General features: G+C 35.6%; 1 protein-coding gene across 1 annotated transcript; it reads right to left on the bottom strand.

The window, feature by feature from the left end:
* Positions 1-312: 312 nt before the first annotated feature.
* On the bottom strand, positions 313-12338 carry XK-2 (xylulose kinase-2). The gene is made up of 11 exons (XM_089998893.1): positions 12219-12338; positions 9628-10282; positions 9419-9507; positions 8046-8110; positions 4640-4695; positions 4406-4526; positions 4237-4311; positions 3766-3819; positions 3539-3633; positions 3101-3275; positions 313-739 (listed from the first exon to the last, which is right to left on the bottom strand). The coding sequence occupies exons 1-11, from the start codon at positions 12278-12280 to the stop codon at positions 507-509; spliced, it is 1680 nt and encodes a 559-aa protein (XP_089855019.1). The 5' UTR covers positions 12281-12338; the 3' UTR covers positions 313-506.
* Between the last annotated feature and the right edge of the window lie 2521 nt (positions 12339-14859).

Genomic DNA, 14859 nt, shown 5'->3' with positions numbered 1-14859 from the left:
ATGGATTGTCCTTCCCAGCCTGAAAACTGCATCCTAAACAAGCATAGAAGTGGAAGCAATCCATGAACTATGGGGATTCCTTGCTTGCATCGCTAACTGCCTCGACTGCCAACTTCCAAACAGAGCCTTGAGGTCTTCAAAAATATAACTAATAGCTCTGGAGTTTAAGGATGCATCTCACTGATTCATGTAGTGTGCCAGTAAATTAACCTTAGTTTTAACTGTTATTAGTTAAAACTCAAGTTCAGCAAAAGGCCACATTAGATTTGAGTGGTTCCACGACGCAATAACCAGCCCGTTGTGACAGAAATATGTTTAATAATCTAATAAATAATTTAGTTGCGCTATGGACAGATTACTGATAAATTGTTGCAAAGGAATTGATCTCAGCTCTCAAGTACATGTTTATAAACAAATACCCTGTAAAACAATTAGAAACGCCCTACAGCAATGCTGAGCACATTTATTTTCAAGGCCTTTTATATATTCTGTAGATGTTCTTCTATCTACCATCGGCCATGCTTCTGCACAAGCTCATCCTCAACTTGCATTCTCTTCTTCATCAACAGGCCATATTTTGAGAAAAGTTCCTCATCACCAGCAGAAGCAGAAAGTTTACATCTGAGAGATGTTTTATCTAACTTATCCTTGTACAAGAATGAGAATGGCACAAAAGACTGTTGCTTCTCACATAGCCATCCATGAGCTGCTCTTAAAGCTGCCCCTAATGAAGCAGAATCTACAAAAACCAAAATGACATTCAGCATACATGAAATTTGGACGTGTAAGAAAGCAACAGCAAAAAATACATACTAGCACATCTGTGATTTGGGGAAAAAAGAAAACATGGCCTGACATCTTACTGTGGTACTTATACACGTATGTTGGACATTTCGGTTTGGGTCCAACACCATGTGTGACCCTGTTTGACACTAATGAAGGGGTTAGTGGGGAAGGGGTTACGTGAATGTGAAAAGGTTCACATTCTGTAATCCCCCACTTTCCTCCCACTATAAATAGAGACATGGATGCTTAATGAGAGTAGCCAAGGTGTCCTCGTTTTTTCTCATTGGGGGGTCCTGCTCACCATCGACATGAAGGCCTGGGCTCATTGTGGGCATCTATAGGCAGAGGAGAACGCCGAGCACCCGCACTTCGCTTCGTCCATGGCGTCTACCGGTATGTATCGTTTTCACATTCCGGTTATGTTGTTTTAAAGATACGCCAACATTGGATTATGGTCCCACACCACGCATTCCGCTGCGCGTGTGGGCCCATAACCCAATGTTGGTGTATCTTTAAAACAACATAACCAAAATGTGAAAACGATACATACCGGTAGATGCCATGGACAAAGCGAAGTGCAGATGCTCGGCGTTCTCCTCAGCCTATCGACGCCCACGATGAGCCCAGGCCTTCAAGTCGATGGTGAGCATGACCTTGAACCCAATGAGAAAAAACGAGGACACCTTGGCTACTCTCATCAAGAAGCCATGCCTCTATTTATAGTGGGAGGTTACAAAATGTGAACCCTTTCACATTCATGTAACCCCTTCCCCACTAATTCCCACTAATCATTTTCCACTAACCCCTTCATTAGTGTCAAACCGGGTCACACTAGGGTTGGACCCAAACTGAAATGTCCAACAATGTATTCCAGTTTTGCTTGATTTTTCTTTTTTCCAAATTGCACTTATTGATACTTTGAAATGCAAAATGCATGGAGAGAATAGGAAGAACAGCCTTATAGCTCGTCCAGAAAACAGGCCAGGTATGGGTCTATTGTATTACATGAACAGATATTGATCTGGAACAAGATCATAAAAATGATATAGATATAAAAATCACAAAATTAAGACTATTATGTGAGATAATCAAAGTATATTATGTATCTGTTACCTCCTATAAGGTAATGCCATTTAATTAATCTCCAATGAAAGTAAATAATCATATTCTTTATAATCAGGTATAGCAAATCATTTCACTTTCAATTTCACTAATTTGAGTATTCTCTTCATAATAGGTTCCATAAATTGGTTTGTTGCTTTTATGTGTTGATTTTGTAAAGATTGTGTGTCATACTCCTATTCGAGAATGTTCTATGGACTTTTCACCTTTCGCCTTTTTTCATTTTAAATCTGGATCTGATGGTGCCTTGAAATTGTCTGTTTGTGATATTAGAACACAGAAACTGAATTATATTGTCAGTAGGGCCATCAATAAACTGGAATTGGTTAAGTGGTGTTAAGATTTTCATAAACTGGAATCATAGGCATGTATTAAGTTAAGATTTTCATTCCTGTAACCGAGTGAATATGGATTTTTTCTGTATACCATTCTTTAAACATGTATTAAGCTACGATTTTTTTTTTCTGTATGCTATTATTACTGATTTTCTTCTGAGGAAAACAATTTTTATCCAGCTTGTGATTCTTATATTATATCTTTGAAGCTGTTTTCTGTCTTGGCTTCTAGAAATTGCAGTCCAACTTATGATGCTTATGTTATGTCTTTGAATTTTATTTCATCAATAAAGAATCTCTTCTATTTATTTGTATTTTTAAATATTTTTTAAGTTAAAAAAATACTGAGGCTTATGCTTTACGCCTCGCTATGCCTCAATGATTTTCACAACATTGGGTACCACTTTTATTAGTTCTTCTAGTGCTACCTTAGGTTGGCATTTTTTAATTTTCAATGTTGAATATGAATAAAAAAAGCCTTTGCTTTTTAGAAAATTTGGATTTTAAAAGTTACAAATTATACATAAAAAATTTCACAGAAAACTAACAATGATGTAGTAATCAAGATTTATGAATTTCTGACTAATCATGATTAGTCAAGGAATTAGCCAGCCAATTTTGACCATTTTTATTTATTAATCACAATAAATTGAGGAATTTGTCTCCTGATTAATTGCCAACAGAGAGGAGAGCTAATATGATTATTAAGGTTAGCTATTAGTAATAAGCGAAGAGAATGTTAGGTGCCCTAAATTTTAAAGCAGTCAAGAAATTATCCAAATTATGAAGAGGCTGAGAGAAAAAAAGAAAGGTTCATCATAAGGACATAAAAGGAGATGGATCACGAAATTACATACCTGGCCTTTGAACGGTATAAACATCACAACCAAAAATTGAGGCAATTGAATTAAGAATGCATTCATTTGCAGATGCACCTCCAGTTGCTATTATCCTCTTAGGTGGTGTCGGCATTCCAAACCGCTCACCATGGGCCCTCATTGAGAGAAACTGACCTTCAATTATGGTTCGAACCTTCAATGGAAATGGAAGATCAATATACACAAAAAAAATAATCATAGACTACAAATCAATCCATAGATAAAAACTTCGCTATATAATCCTCATGTATGACACATGAAAACAAGTTTACAAACCTCAGAAGGAGAATCAAACTCCGGAGCGGGAAATGGAAGATCAATATACACAAAAACTAATCATAGACTACAAATCAATCCATAGATAAAAACTTCACTATATAATCCTCATGTATGACACATGAAAACAAGTTTACAAACCTCAGAAGGAGAATCAAACTCCGGAACTTCCCGCTCCTTTAACTCTTCAAAAGAGCCGCTTTCAAAGTTGTCGATAACATAGCGATGACTACCAACTGTACAAGAATAGAAACTCGAGTTAATTTAGAATAATATCAGAAACAAGGCCATACCAAAAACTTATTACACAAAATATTAGAACACAAGAAAAATTACAAGAACTCATACAATATCCAAGGCGTGCTCACCTGGGAGAGGGGGTAAGATTTCATGCTCCTTGAAGTAGAACCCAAATTTTCCACCTAGTACCGTAGCAAAATTTGAGAATGAAGAATTTCATGAAATGAAAAATCCATAATTCATAAATATTATGCCCAAAAGGCATATAACAAAGATGCATGAAATAGAAGGCAAATAAATGTCCCTTAATAACTTGATTAAAATTAAAAAAGGTATAACTCATAACAATCTTCTGCGAACAATAAACACAATCAACAAACCAAAAAATGAAATAATAACCATTTAACATTATGCTATGCAGCAGAACATATAGAAATGAAAGTCTAAAATATACATGAACAATTTGACAGGCACATGCAAGTTTGCACAAGCGTGTGCGCGCTCACACACAAATTAACATGGAAAAATAAATAGTAGGTGACAGCAATTACATAACAAGAAGACATGCAAGAATGCCATTCAGAACAATTAATCAATACCATTTAGCGGTGGTGTCTGTTCTAAAAACTTATTGAAAACCTCCCATGAATGATTTGCACAACGATTACGTACATCTGCAGCTTGCAATTACAATAGTTACTAATCCTGTGGGGTAAATAATTTATTTGAACTTATTTTTTATGAATTGAAAACCTGGTAAAGTAATACCTTCCCTTGTGAGAGATCCATTTTTGTAACATAACATTACCATGTAGCAATGTGGATCAACAGGATTAGCCAAGACATGCCCTTCTAGACGGGGATGTGGGCTACTTGTAATTCCAAACACCTGAAAGATCAATTTGATAAGATAAGCCAATTAAGATGCAAACTGAAAGGCTTAGCACATTTCAATAGAGACACAAGATATAACAAGAACAACAAAATGGGTGCTCTACTCACGGTATCACTTGTGCCAAGACTGATGGCAAGATCCCCAGGACTGTTGAGAGTCAAACCTGGATTAGTCCATATGATCATTTAAGGGGCACTGATGAACGAAAAAACAAGGCAAACAATGTATGCCTGAACAATCATCGATAAGCTTTATGTCACACAAACACTTCACTTGGCATGTGTATCCCGCATCGGCACAATATGACACTTGAACACGACATGACACTTGGCACAATCAAACCAGTTTCACACAGTCAACATTGTTTCATTAACTTTAACTATTTTCTTTTATGATCTTATTTACTTATTTCATATTGACTTGAATTCTTTTTCTTTTAAAATTTATCATCAATTACATTACATTTCAATTTAAATTTCTTTTCATTATTTGATAATCCTAATTACAGTGATTTAGAATTGTTGTTTTATACATACACACACATACATACATTTATGAGTCTGTACAGCCATGTCCCTATGTCCTAATCATTGAAAATTATTGAATCGTACCAAGCGAATCTGCATCGTATCCAAGCTCCCGCATTTGTATCCATGTGACATAGTCGATGAAAGAGATGTAAAAATAGCCCACTTGGATGATGAGTAAGTACTTAAACTATTGCTTAAAAACTAAATAGGTATATAAACAGAGATTAAGAAAAGGCTAGTAATTTTTCTTCATTTTGGAACTATATATAATATTTAGAAATGTAATACTATCGAAAAGTATCAAAATAAAAGATAAGAAGGCAATTCATTGTAATAAAGATCAGGATAGATTCCCTATATTAAGACAGTTTCTTTAACAAGAATTGCAAATGAATTATACACTCTTCAGCATTGATTTGTGAGAAGTAAAATTGGATGCTGCAAGTATTGGGATATCTTACTACACTTCTCAGATATGATGCATTCAATTTGTTCATACACCTGACGATTTAAAATGACATATATAGAATCTAGACCAATTGACAATCTGAGTAGGCATAAGTAGATACATGGTGTTCAAGGTGTTCATTTAATGACAAAAAGATAAATGCAAGATGAGACGAGGTTGATTCAGTCAAAACCTCAGAAAATTAAAACAAAAGACAAAGCATAACAAATAATAGGAGCATGTCTCTTACATTCAAGAAGCATGATGCGTGAACCTGATACTGAACAGATGCTCATGCCACTTGTCAAGATTTATGCATCAAAACTGAACTTAGCACCACTACATGAGGCCTAGGTTTAACCACCCACTTTTCTGTACAACAATGAATACTCATTTCCCTTGAATTTCACTGCCTTGCTGTTAGTAGTATGATTTAGCTTATCATTCAAAAGCACATTTTTCTGTACAAGTTCACAAACCAAAAATGTTCAACTGTCTACAAAGCTTCCTTATCCAGAGTGGTTGGATAGACCAGGCTCGGGGTATCTTTGCTCAATACACTAGGTTGAAAGTGTAATGAAAATAAGAACAAAAACAAACAAGTGCCTCTTATGGGCTTACAAGAACACAACCAACCAACGAAGAACACTATTTGATCAAACCACACCACCCACACAAGGGTCAAGAATAAAATAAATGCTTTTGTATTACACAAATGCTTAAGAAAGCATTGAAATTTACAAAGGCTTAAAGCCCTAATTATAACAAGCAAGAGAGATAGGGAGCAGCCCAACTAGCTGTAGGGCTGCTCCCAACCGTCACATTGTGACCGTTGGGAGCAGCTCCAACAGCTAGTTGGAGCTATCCCAATTGATTGTACCAAAAAACAAAAAATACAAAAAACAAAAAATAACAATTATACAGTCAGCTCCTAATGGGTTGACTTCTATTACAAGGTAAAATGACCGAAATACCCCCGATGGGTATTTCAGTTTACACACACACACACACACACACACACACACACACACACACACACACACATATATATATATGTATATATATATATATATATATATATATATATATATATATATATATATATATATATATATATATATATATATATATAGGGATGAAGGCGTAGTTGTTGTTGTTGTTGTTGTTGTTGTTGTTGTATATTAGAAGCACATCTTAACAGAAAGTTGCAGGAGAATTATGTAGCCAATTAATTTATCATATGTGACCAGAAGAGTATTTTCAACTTTACTATAATTTGACATAGTGCTTTTAGACCTAGCAGTTTAAAGTTTGCATTTTATTTCTACAAGGGCTACTCATTACCTGGTCTAAAACTTTTTTATAAGCCGGGCCTAGAAACAAAATTGACACTTAATGGGTGAACGTATGTCTTTGCCACAAAAGGGGGCGATTTCCCCCACTACAGGAAATAAAATTGAGCCATCACTCACAGCAAAACAGAAATTACAACCTTCAACGTTAAAAAGAAAAGCTAGGACCATTTTAGAAAAAACACATTTCTAAATATCTTAGGAAATAGTTATATTTCATGGAAAAACTGTGGTGTAAAACATGTAATTAATTCCTTTAGTTGTCTGGACCAGTTTAGTGGAAGTCCTCTATATGTGATTCAATTCCATTAGTGTGCAGTCATAAAGTCAAATGCCCTCATTGGAGCTGTAACCAGTCCCTGAAGATGTGAATAATCTTTTAGCTCCTAGACCAAAAATTTGGGGCCATCCTTGTTCATGCTATGCAATTGAAAAGGAAGAATTCAGATGCCAGAAAACCAATTGATAAACATTTCAAGTTTAGAACAGACACCTTTGAGGAAAAAAACAGAAGGCTCAGCGAGCAACCATTCAGCAAGGTTTGCAGCAAAGTCATGAATCACATACTTGGATAACAAGAACTTCTGGACAGACTTCAAAATAATTGCTTTAAAAAAATTGTTGGCAAATTTTAGTAAAAAATTGCAAAAAAAACAATGATCTACAGTTCCAGTTGATGCTGAAATTATGTTTTTTTTTGAGACATTCCATATTAAGAACGAGCACTATTACAGTTATATGTTCAATCAGACAGAAGGCTCAGAGAGCAACCATTCAGCAATGTTTGCAGCAAAATCATGAATCACATACTTGGATAAGAGGAACTTCTGGACAGACTTCAAAATAATTGCTTTAAAAAATTGTTGACAAATTTTAGTAAAAGATTGCAAAAAAAAACTAGCAAAATATTTCTCATGATCTACAGATCCAGTTGATGCTAAAATTATGTTGTTTTCGAGACATTCTATATTAAGATCATGCACTATATGTCCAATCCAACTACAGACTCATCTAGCGCCTTTGTGGTAAACTTAGACAAAAGCATATAAAATGTTTTAAGAATTATCAGTAGAATGCAGTACTTACCATTCCAGCCTATATCACAAGTTCTGTCATGTTATAAACAGAGTACCACCAGAAAACAATGAAAAGGTTTGAAATCTAGTAAGAGCAAAGTGCAAACCTGCTAGGCTGTTTGGGTTGTCTCCCGACCACTGAATAACTAAACAGCTCTTGTTAAACTTGAACCTGAATAAAGTTTGATCAAGGATCACCTTATCTTGAAAATCCGACTACATAAAAGGTCTATCTTTCTATACAAGTCTCCTGGAATGAAATACCATTCAACACCAACATTGACACAATTTTTCATGCCCAGAAGAAAAAAAGATAGTGAATAATAAAAAGACAGAAAAAGGGTCAGATCTCCATTCTAGTGATGAAATATTGCATGATCTTACTTATAACTTGACGTATAATCCACGGAAGGACCTGTTATATAAAAATACCAACTTCAAGACTTCAGGTTTAAGATAAATTCACCACCACCAATTATGACCCAATTTCTCATTGACAGAAAAGATATAATCCAGTCAATTAAAAAAATAAAAACAGCAACCTAATCTATGTCATGTAGGTACACATGCAGGTTATGAAGGGTACAGCACTGAAAATTCTAATAAGATGAATAGTGGTGTATGGCTACAAAAACACGTAATTCTGTGACATTTTACAAGTTGCTCTCTATATATGAACTTATAGATTGTCAATCAAGAACTAAAAGTCTAAAATATGTCAAAGATATATAGCTAACTAATAATAAATAATCAACAAATATATAGTTAACTTTGGACACTTTTATCCCAAGCATTGACCATACATATACTGGATCATAACATGGATAAAATAGTTTCGGTTAGGGTACAGAATCCAGTTGACCCATTCTCAGGAATACCCAGTCTAGTACCCGTTTTTTACCACATTGGCATGAGTACGTAGGGCATGTCAGAAGTACCCCAGTTTATACAATCTAATAAAGGAAAAAAAAGTCAAGTTGCAGTTCTGATAATGGGCACAAATCTGTTATATGGTAACTATATAATCATGAAGGACTTGATCTTAGACAAGGTATATTGCTTGCCTAAACAGATGAACCATTCACTTAAATAATAGATCCATAAATATGAGAGGTATTAGAAGATAAAATAGCTTGCACACTCTTAACAACCATATATAAGGTGGTGATCAACAAGCTAAATCAACCCCATGCAATCCACAAACGGCAAATACATATGATAATAGTTATTTCATAGTAAACAGAAATAACAATAAAAAAGGGACCTATTTTCTTAGATAGAAATACCTTAGGCATGAGTTTTGTCTAGGATTCTTTTTAGAAAAACTAATGAAGCAAGAGAAAAATGAATTAGTTTTTTTTTTTTTTGAAGAGATGCACTTCACTATCTAAAAAGATAAAAAAAACTAAAACAAGAAAATGATTCTTCAAAAATCACCATATGTCAACACACTCATAAGCACAAGCACATGTTGACATACCTTTCCACAAAGTAGGAGTTTATGAAACCAGCAACAGCATGTGCAGGTGCCAGATTTCCAAGCTTCTCTTCTAAACCTGGGGCAGTAGCCTAAACATAACACCAGGATCAGCACCAATTAAGCATTCCACCACAGAAGAAATGATCACCTTACATATTTTGATTGAAATATCCAGTATGTTGTAGGACAAGGGTGTTTAAATTACAAACCTCCAAAGCAACATTCAGCCAAATGCGCTGTTTGATGTCCATCAGATTCATCCCCGACCCATCGGACTCGTCAATACTCGCATAGCTACCAATAAGAAGTGATGCCATGAAGGAACTGACAAGAGATATTCTCTCTGTGTTATGATACACGTCAGGCTGTGTCTGATATATCTTCTTTATTTGAGGCCCTGTGAATCTCTCATAACCCCTAGATCCTGTGAGCTGCGCTAGCTCCAATGCACCACCAACTGCTTTCTCAATCTCCAGACACTGTGAAGTGGTGCTACTATCCATCCATATAGGTGATTCATTTGTCGAAAAAGCATCATTCAATTGTGTTGCTAGAGGCTTTATAGGATCCAAAGATGCCAACAATGTTGAACTGCCTTTCTTCCAGTAGACACTGCCATGCTGCTGCCCACTACCAGAGACGGCTGTGATGCTTCCAAAATCCAATCCAGATGTAGTCAGCTTGCCAAGCAAGAGATCCAGGGCTTCTACCCACATCAAAGTTGGTGAGACAATCCTACCATTTTCCAATGGGTCCCTATAGACCCCATCTTTGGTCTTATAATGTGGCAACTCAGAATCAAAATGAACAATCTCAGAGGCCACAATAACAAGATCTGCATCCAAGACAGTTGCCTTAAGGGACCTGAGACAATAGATGCATCAGCAAGTTCCTGTAAGCACTTGTGAAAAAAACTAAAATTTTGCTTCCACTAACTGACAGAAAGATCATTGCCTACTCTACCGTCTTCCAATATTACACTGTGAATCACATTCAGGACAGGATATAATTAAACATATCATAAACTTCATTTAAGATGGAATATAATTAAACATAAGGGAAAAAGCTAACGCCAAAGGTGCTGAGTTTCTACAAAACCACTGAAGTGCCATCTCATGAACACAAAAAAAGTGAGAAAGCAAAGAAAAGAACCTCAACCACATATGCATGTTTGCAATTGTTTGCTTATACTGACTGATTAGAATTTTGATGTATTTCAAAAAAGTTCATGAATAAATTCATATTTCAAACCACAACAATGTTACTATGAGTTTATGACAAATTTTTAATAATGATATGGAACTCAAGGAAACCAAACCTTGGTGAGTTATTCATAATGAACACATGATTAGATTTATTGTTCACAAAAAAACAATTATTTGATTGATATATGTTCATGAGCAGTGATTTAAGAGGCATACAGCTCTTTGCCCCAACAAGTATGCTTTGAGGTGTTTTTGGAATAGCACATTTGGTTCTTGTAAACATATTTTTACTTGTTACATTAAATAACAATATTATTGGTTTTTTAAAGCTTGCACCTTGGTACATTCCAAGGTTTGTGAATTGCTCTGCTTCAAGGCTTCTATTTTGCATTAAACTAGTCTTACCACTTCATTTAAACCATACTTTGGTATGGTAAATTGCACCCGTTTCTTCAACATTGCTGTGCAACCCACCATTTTCTTTTCTTAAACACATATTATCATGAATAATGAGAAGCCCAGAACACTAGAATCAGGCATCAGGAGCCTTGAAGCAGCATGTCCCAAGGGGTCAACCATGGGCACGTAATGACTATATTTGGCTCAATCTAAGATGTGGTCGGCTACGTATAATACACCTCTGATTCGAATACACCTCTGATTCGGAGGAGTGTATCGTGTTGTATAAACCTACCATACTGTGACCTATTGTATCATATCATAGTATCCTCGATACAATTTTGACAGCATTACCTTGTAACTCTCCATTTTCTTTTCTTAATTACATATTGCCGTGAACAAGACAAGCACTAAACAAGGAGCTTGGAAAACTTGAATGGGGCTTCATGGGCATTATTCTTATGATCTCTAATGGTTCCTTGAGCACCCTGGCATGCCCAAAAGGGGTCAATCATGCACCTAATAGTGACCATCTCTTGCTCGACCTGAGCAAGCTTTCATCTGACCTAAAAACTCTTTTCGCTATTTCCACCAACCCAGCAATGGCTACATGCACGCAAGGGATATAATATATTAAGCAATGAAACGCCATCCAGCAAAATTCCCAAGCGCCTCGACAAAATGAGATGCCATTTTTCCAATACATGCGACGAGAGTGCGTCAATCAAGTCCACGCATACTGCTTTACATACATATCGATCAATGCAGTGACCAACTGACCATCCAACCAAAAATAACCAGTGCCTCTCTAAACCGATCCCCGCCATCATATCTTCATCTCCTTGAGGCATTTGATGAAACAATTCGCATCCACCAGAACATTAAAAAAAAAACAAAAAGCCCAAATTGCAGCATATTCATCAAGCAAAGAATTAAGGAAAAAGACGTTTGCGCTCTTAATTCCACCAAACACGTTGTGGGCATCGACTAAATCTTCAGAAATGTCGTACTTAGGCACGAGGGAGCGAGAACAAGGACGACAGAACCAAAACCCAAAAATGACAAAATGCCCATGAGTTCTTCCAATGATTGAAATTCCACGCTCTCAGAGAACCAAATGATTGAATTTGATAGACCATCGTGAGTTCATCATAGCAAAAGGAAAGCAGCCAAGAGAAGAATAGGAGAACACTTACTGAGTGGAACTATCGAACCCCAGAAAAAGACCGTCCTTCGGCAATGAAAAAGACGACTCCATCTCTCACAATCACCAATCTGGAACAATTTTTTTTCTCCTCTCCCTTCTTTAATGGAGCACAAGTGGATGAAGATAAACATCAACAAGCAAATAAATGGATAATCATCGTTAAGTTCGTTGATTAAAAACAGAAACAGCAAGCGCCTACCTCAACGTCTATCTCGTGAAAAAAGAAAAGGTCAACTCTTTGAGTGGATCGGATCGAATTTTGTTCCCGGTCCATTATAAGTCGTCGGGTCCTGGTCTATGTGAGATATCAGGTCAAGCATTTAGTGGGTCCGGTTGGGATCAATCTATTGAATCTCGGGGTGAACCAGTATAGTGGTTTTGGTTGGGATCCATTCATCAAACATAAATCGGGTACAGGTAGGTTCAACTCAAGCATGAAATAGATCTATTGCTAATCAGGTTGAACTTAAACTAGCTTGAAGTAAGGATATGAATGTTTTCAGATTCAGGTCAGATATCCAACCGAATCAGATTCAGTTAGTCAGATTCGGTAGAAGAAACAATTTCTGATTAATAATAGAATTCGGATTCAGTGATATATTATTACATCCAAATCCACATCCGAATCAAAACTAAATCCAGATCTGAGAAATATCTGAATCCAAAACTATAGTCTATAATAAGAATAATATAATACAACATAATATCAAGTATGTAATTATAATTAATAATTTTCTATATATTATATTATGTTATATTTATATTATTATTTATTTATTTATTCCTCATTACAAATTCTTTAATGAAATATTAACTTGCATGATTGTGTTATTTACTTGGCGTTATTATAAATTTTACCAAATATAAACACGCTCACAATGGCTGGCAAGAAACGCCTCCTAAGTCTCTCTCTCTCTCTCTCTCTCTCTCTCTCTCTCTCTCTCTCTCTATATATATATATATATATATATATATATATATATATATATTTCTCATTATAAATTCTTTAATGAAATATTAACTTGCTTGATTGTGTTATTTACTTGGCGTTATTATAAATTTTACCAAATATAAACACCCTCACAAAGGCTGGCAAGAAACGCCTCCTAAGTCCCACCCTCTCTCTCTCTCTCTCTCTCTCTCTCTCTCTCTCTCTATATATATATATATATATATATATATATATATATATATATATATATATATATATCCCATTTTACCAAGAACTGAACATATTAAGCCCCATTTCTCATTCTGCCCCATAAGTTTTAAGTGTTTTTTATGATAGATCTGAACCTTTAGATGTGTTTATTATGCTTGACTTAGTAGGAATCAACTCTTGAATTATATTTTTTTGACGAAAAAACATATTTTTCTTAGCTAAAAAAATTAGTACCTTCATAAACATTGATTTTGAATCACAAAAAAAACCTGTAAAACGGTCAGATTTGGGTGATCCAAAAGTTGGTTCCCACTAAACAAAACCTATAGATCAAAATACTTAAAAATCATCATTTTTAAAACTACAATTTTTATACTTAAAACTACAATTTTTTATAGGGCCTCACCAGACCTAACGAAAAAAGGGAAGCCCTAAGGGAACAGGCTTTTGAATGGCCGGAATCTGACCTATTATAAGGTTTTTCCGGTGATCCAAAATCAATGGCTATGAAGGTACCAGTTTTTCCTGGGTCAGAAAAACATGTTTTTTCATCAAAAAAACATGATCCTAGAGTCAATTCTTACTAAATCGAGGATGCTAAACACATCTAAGATCTATTATAAAACACTTAAAACCTATAAGGAAGAAAGGGGCATAATGCGCTCCTTTTGCACACCTTCTGGTTCTGCCAACCCAAAAATCAGAGTTGGCATTTCTTCTCACATCTAACATGTGTTAGATGTGATCTATAGGTTTTGTTTAGTGGGAACCGGCTTATGGATCACCGGAATTTGACCTGTATACAAGTTTTTCCGGTGATCTGAAATCAATGATTATGAAGATACCAGTTTTTTCTGGTTTATAAAAACATTTTTTCCTCGAAAAACATGATCCAAGAGTCGATTCTCACTAAATAGAGCATGTTAAACACATTAATGGTCCAGATCTATCATAAAATACTTCAAAACTATGGGGCAGAACGAGAAATGGGACCTAATATGTTCAGTTCTCAGTGGCCACATAAAAATAAGAAAGATCTCACATTTACTTTAAAGAATTACTATTTAATTAGCGGCTTCGTGGAATGGGGCCTCGGCAATTAGGTGGGCGGTCTAGGTTCAAATCCCACAGGCATCACTCCTTGCGCAAGCTAAAGTGTGGTGACTTTCTGAGGGCAATGAGTAAGACCATGGAGTTTTACGCTGCCAGAACAGTGATCGTAAGTACGGCAATCCGAGCCAGCACGGCTAGGTATCTGATTCTGGGGGCAGTTTTCCCATGTAAACATAAAAAAAATACTATTTAATTAGGTAACTCTATTTCTCTACCCCTCCCCTTTTAGTTGCTAAAAGAGAACCTTGCATCTCTCTCTCTCTCAGATTTAATTTTTTAAGCACTGTCTTGTGCATGGCCACGGCACTAAGATGCATGACCACCGTTATGTGTGGTTATCCCATGTTAAAACCTC

Source organism: Nuphar pumila, chromosome 3 (genome assembly GCF_984573655.1).
Source record: "Nuphar pumila chromosome 3, dmNupPumi1.hap1.1, whole genome shotgun sequence".
In the NCBI taxonomy this organism is placed as follows: Eukaryota; Viridiplantae; Streptophyta; class Magnoliopsida; order Nymphaeales; family Nymphaeaceae; genus Nuphar; species Nuphar pumila.
Note: the sequence above shows the minus strand (reverse complement) of the source record. Positions and strands in the feature narration are given on the sequence as shown.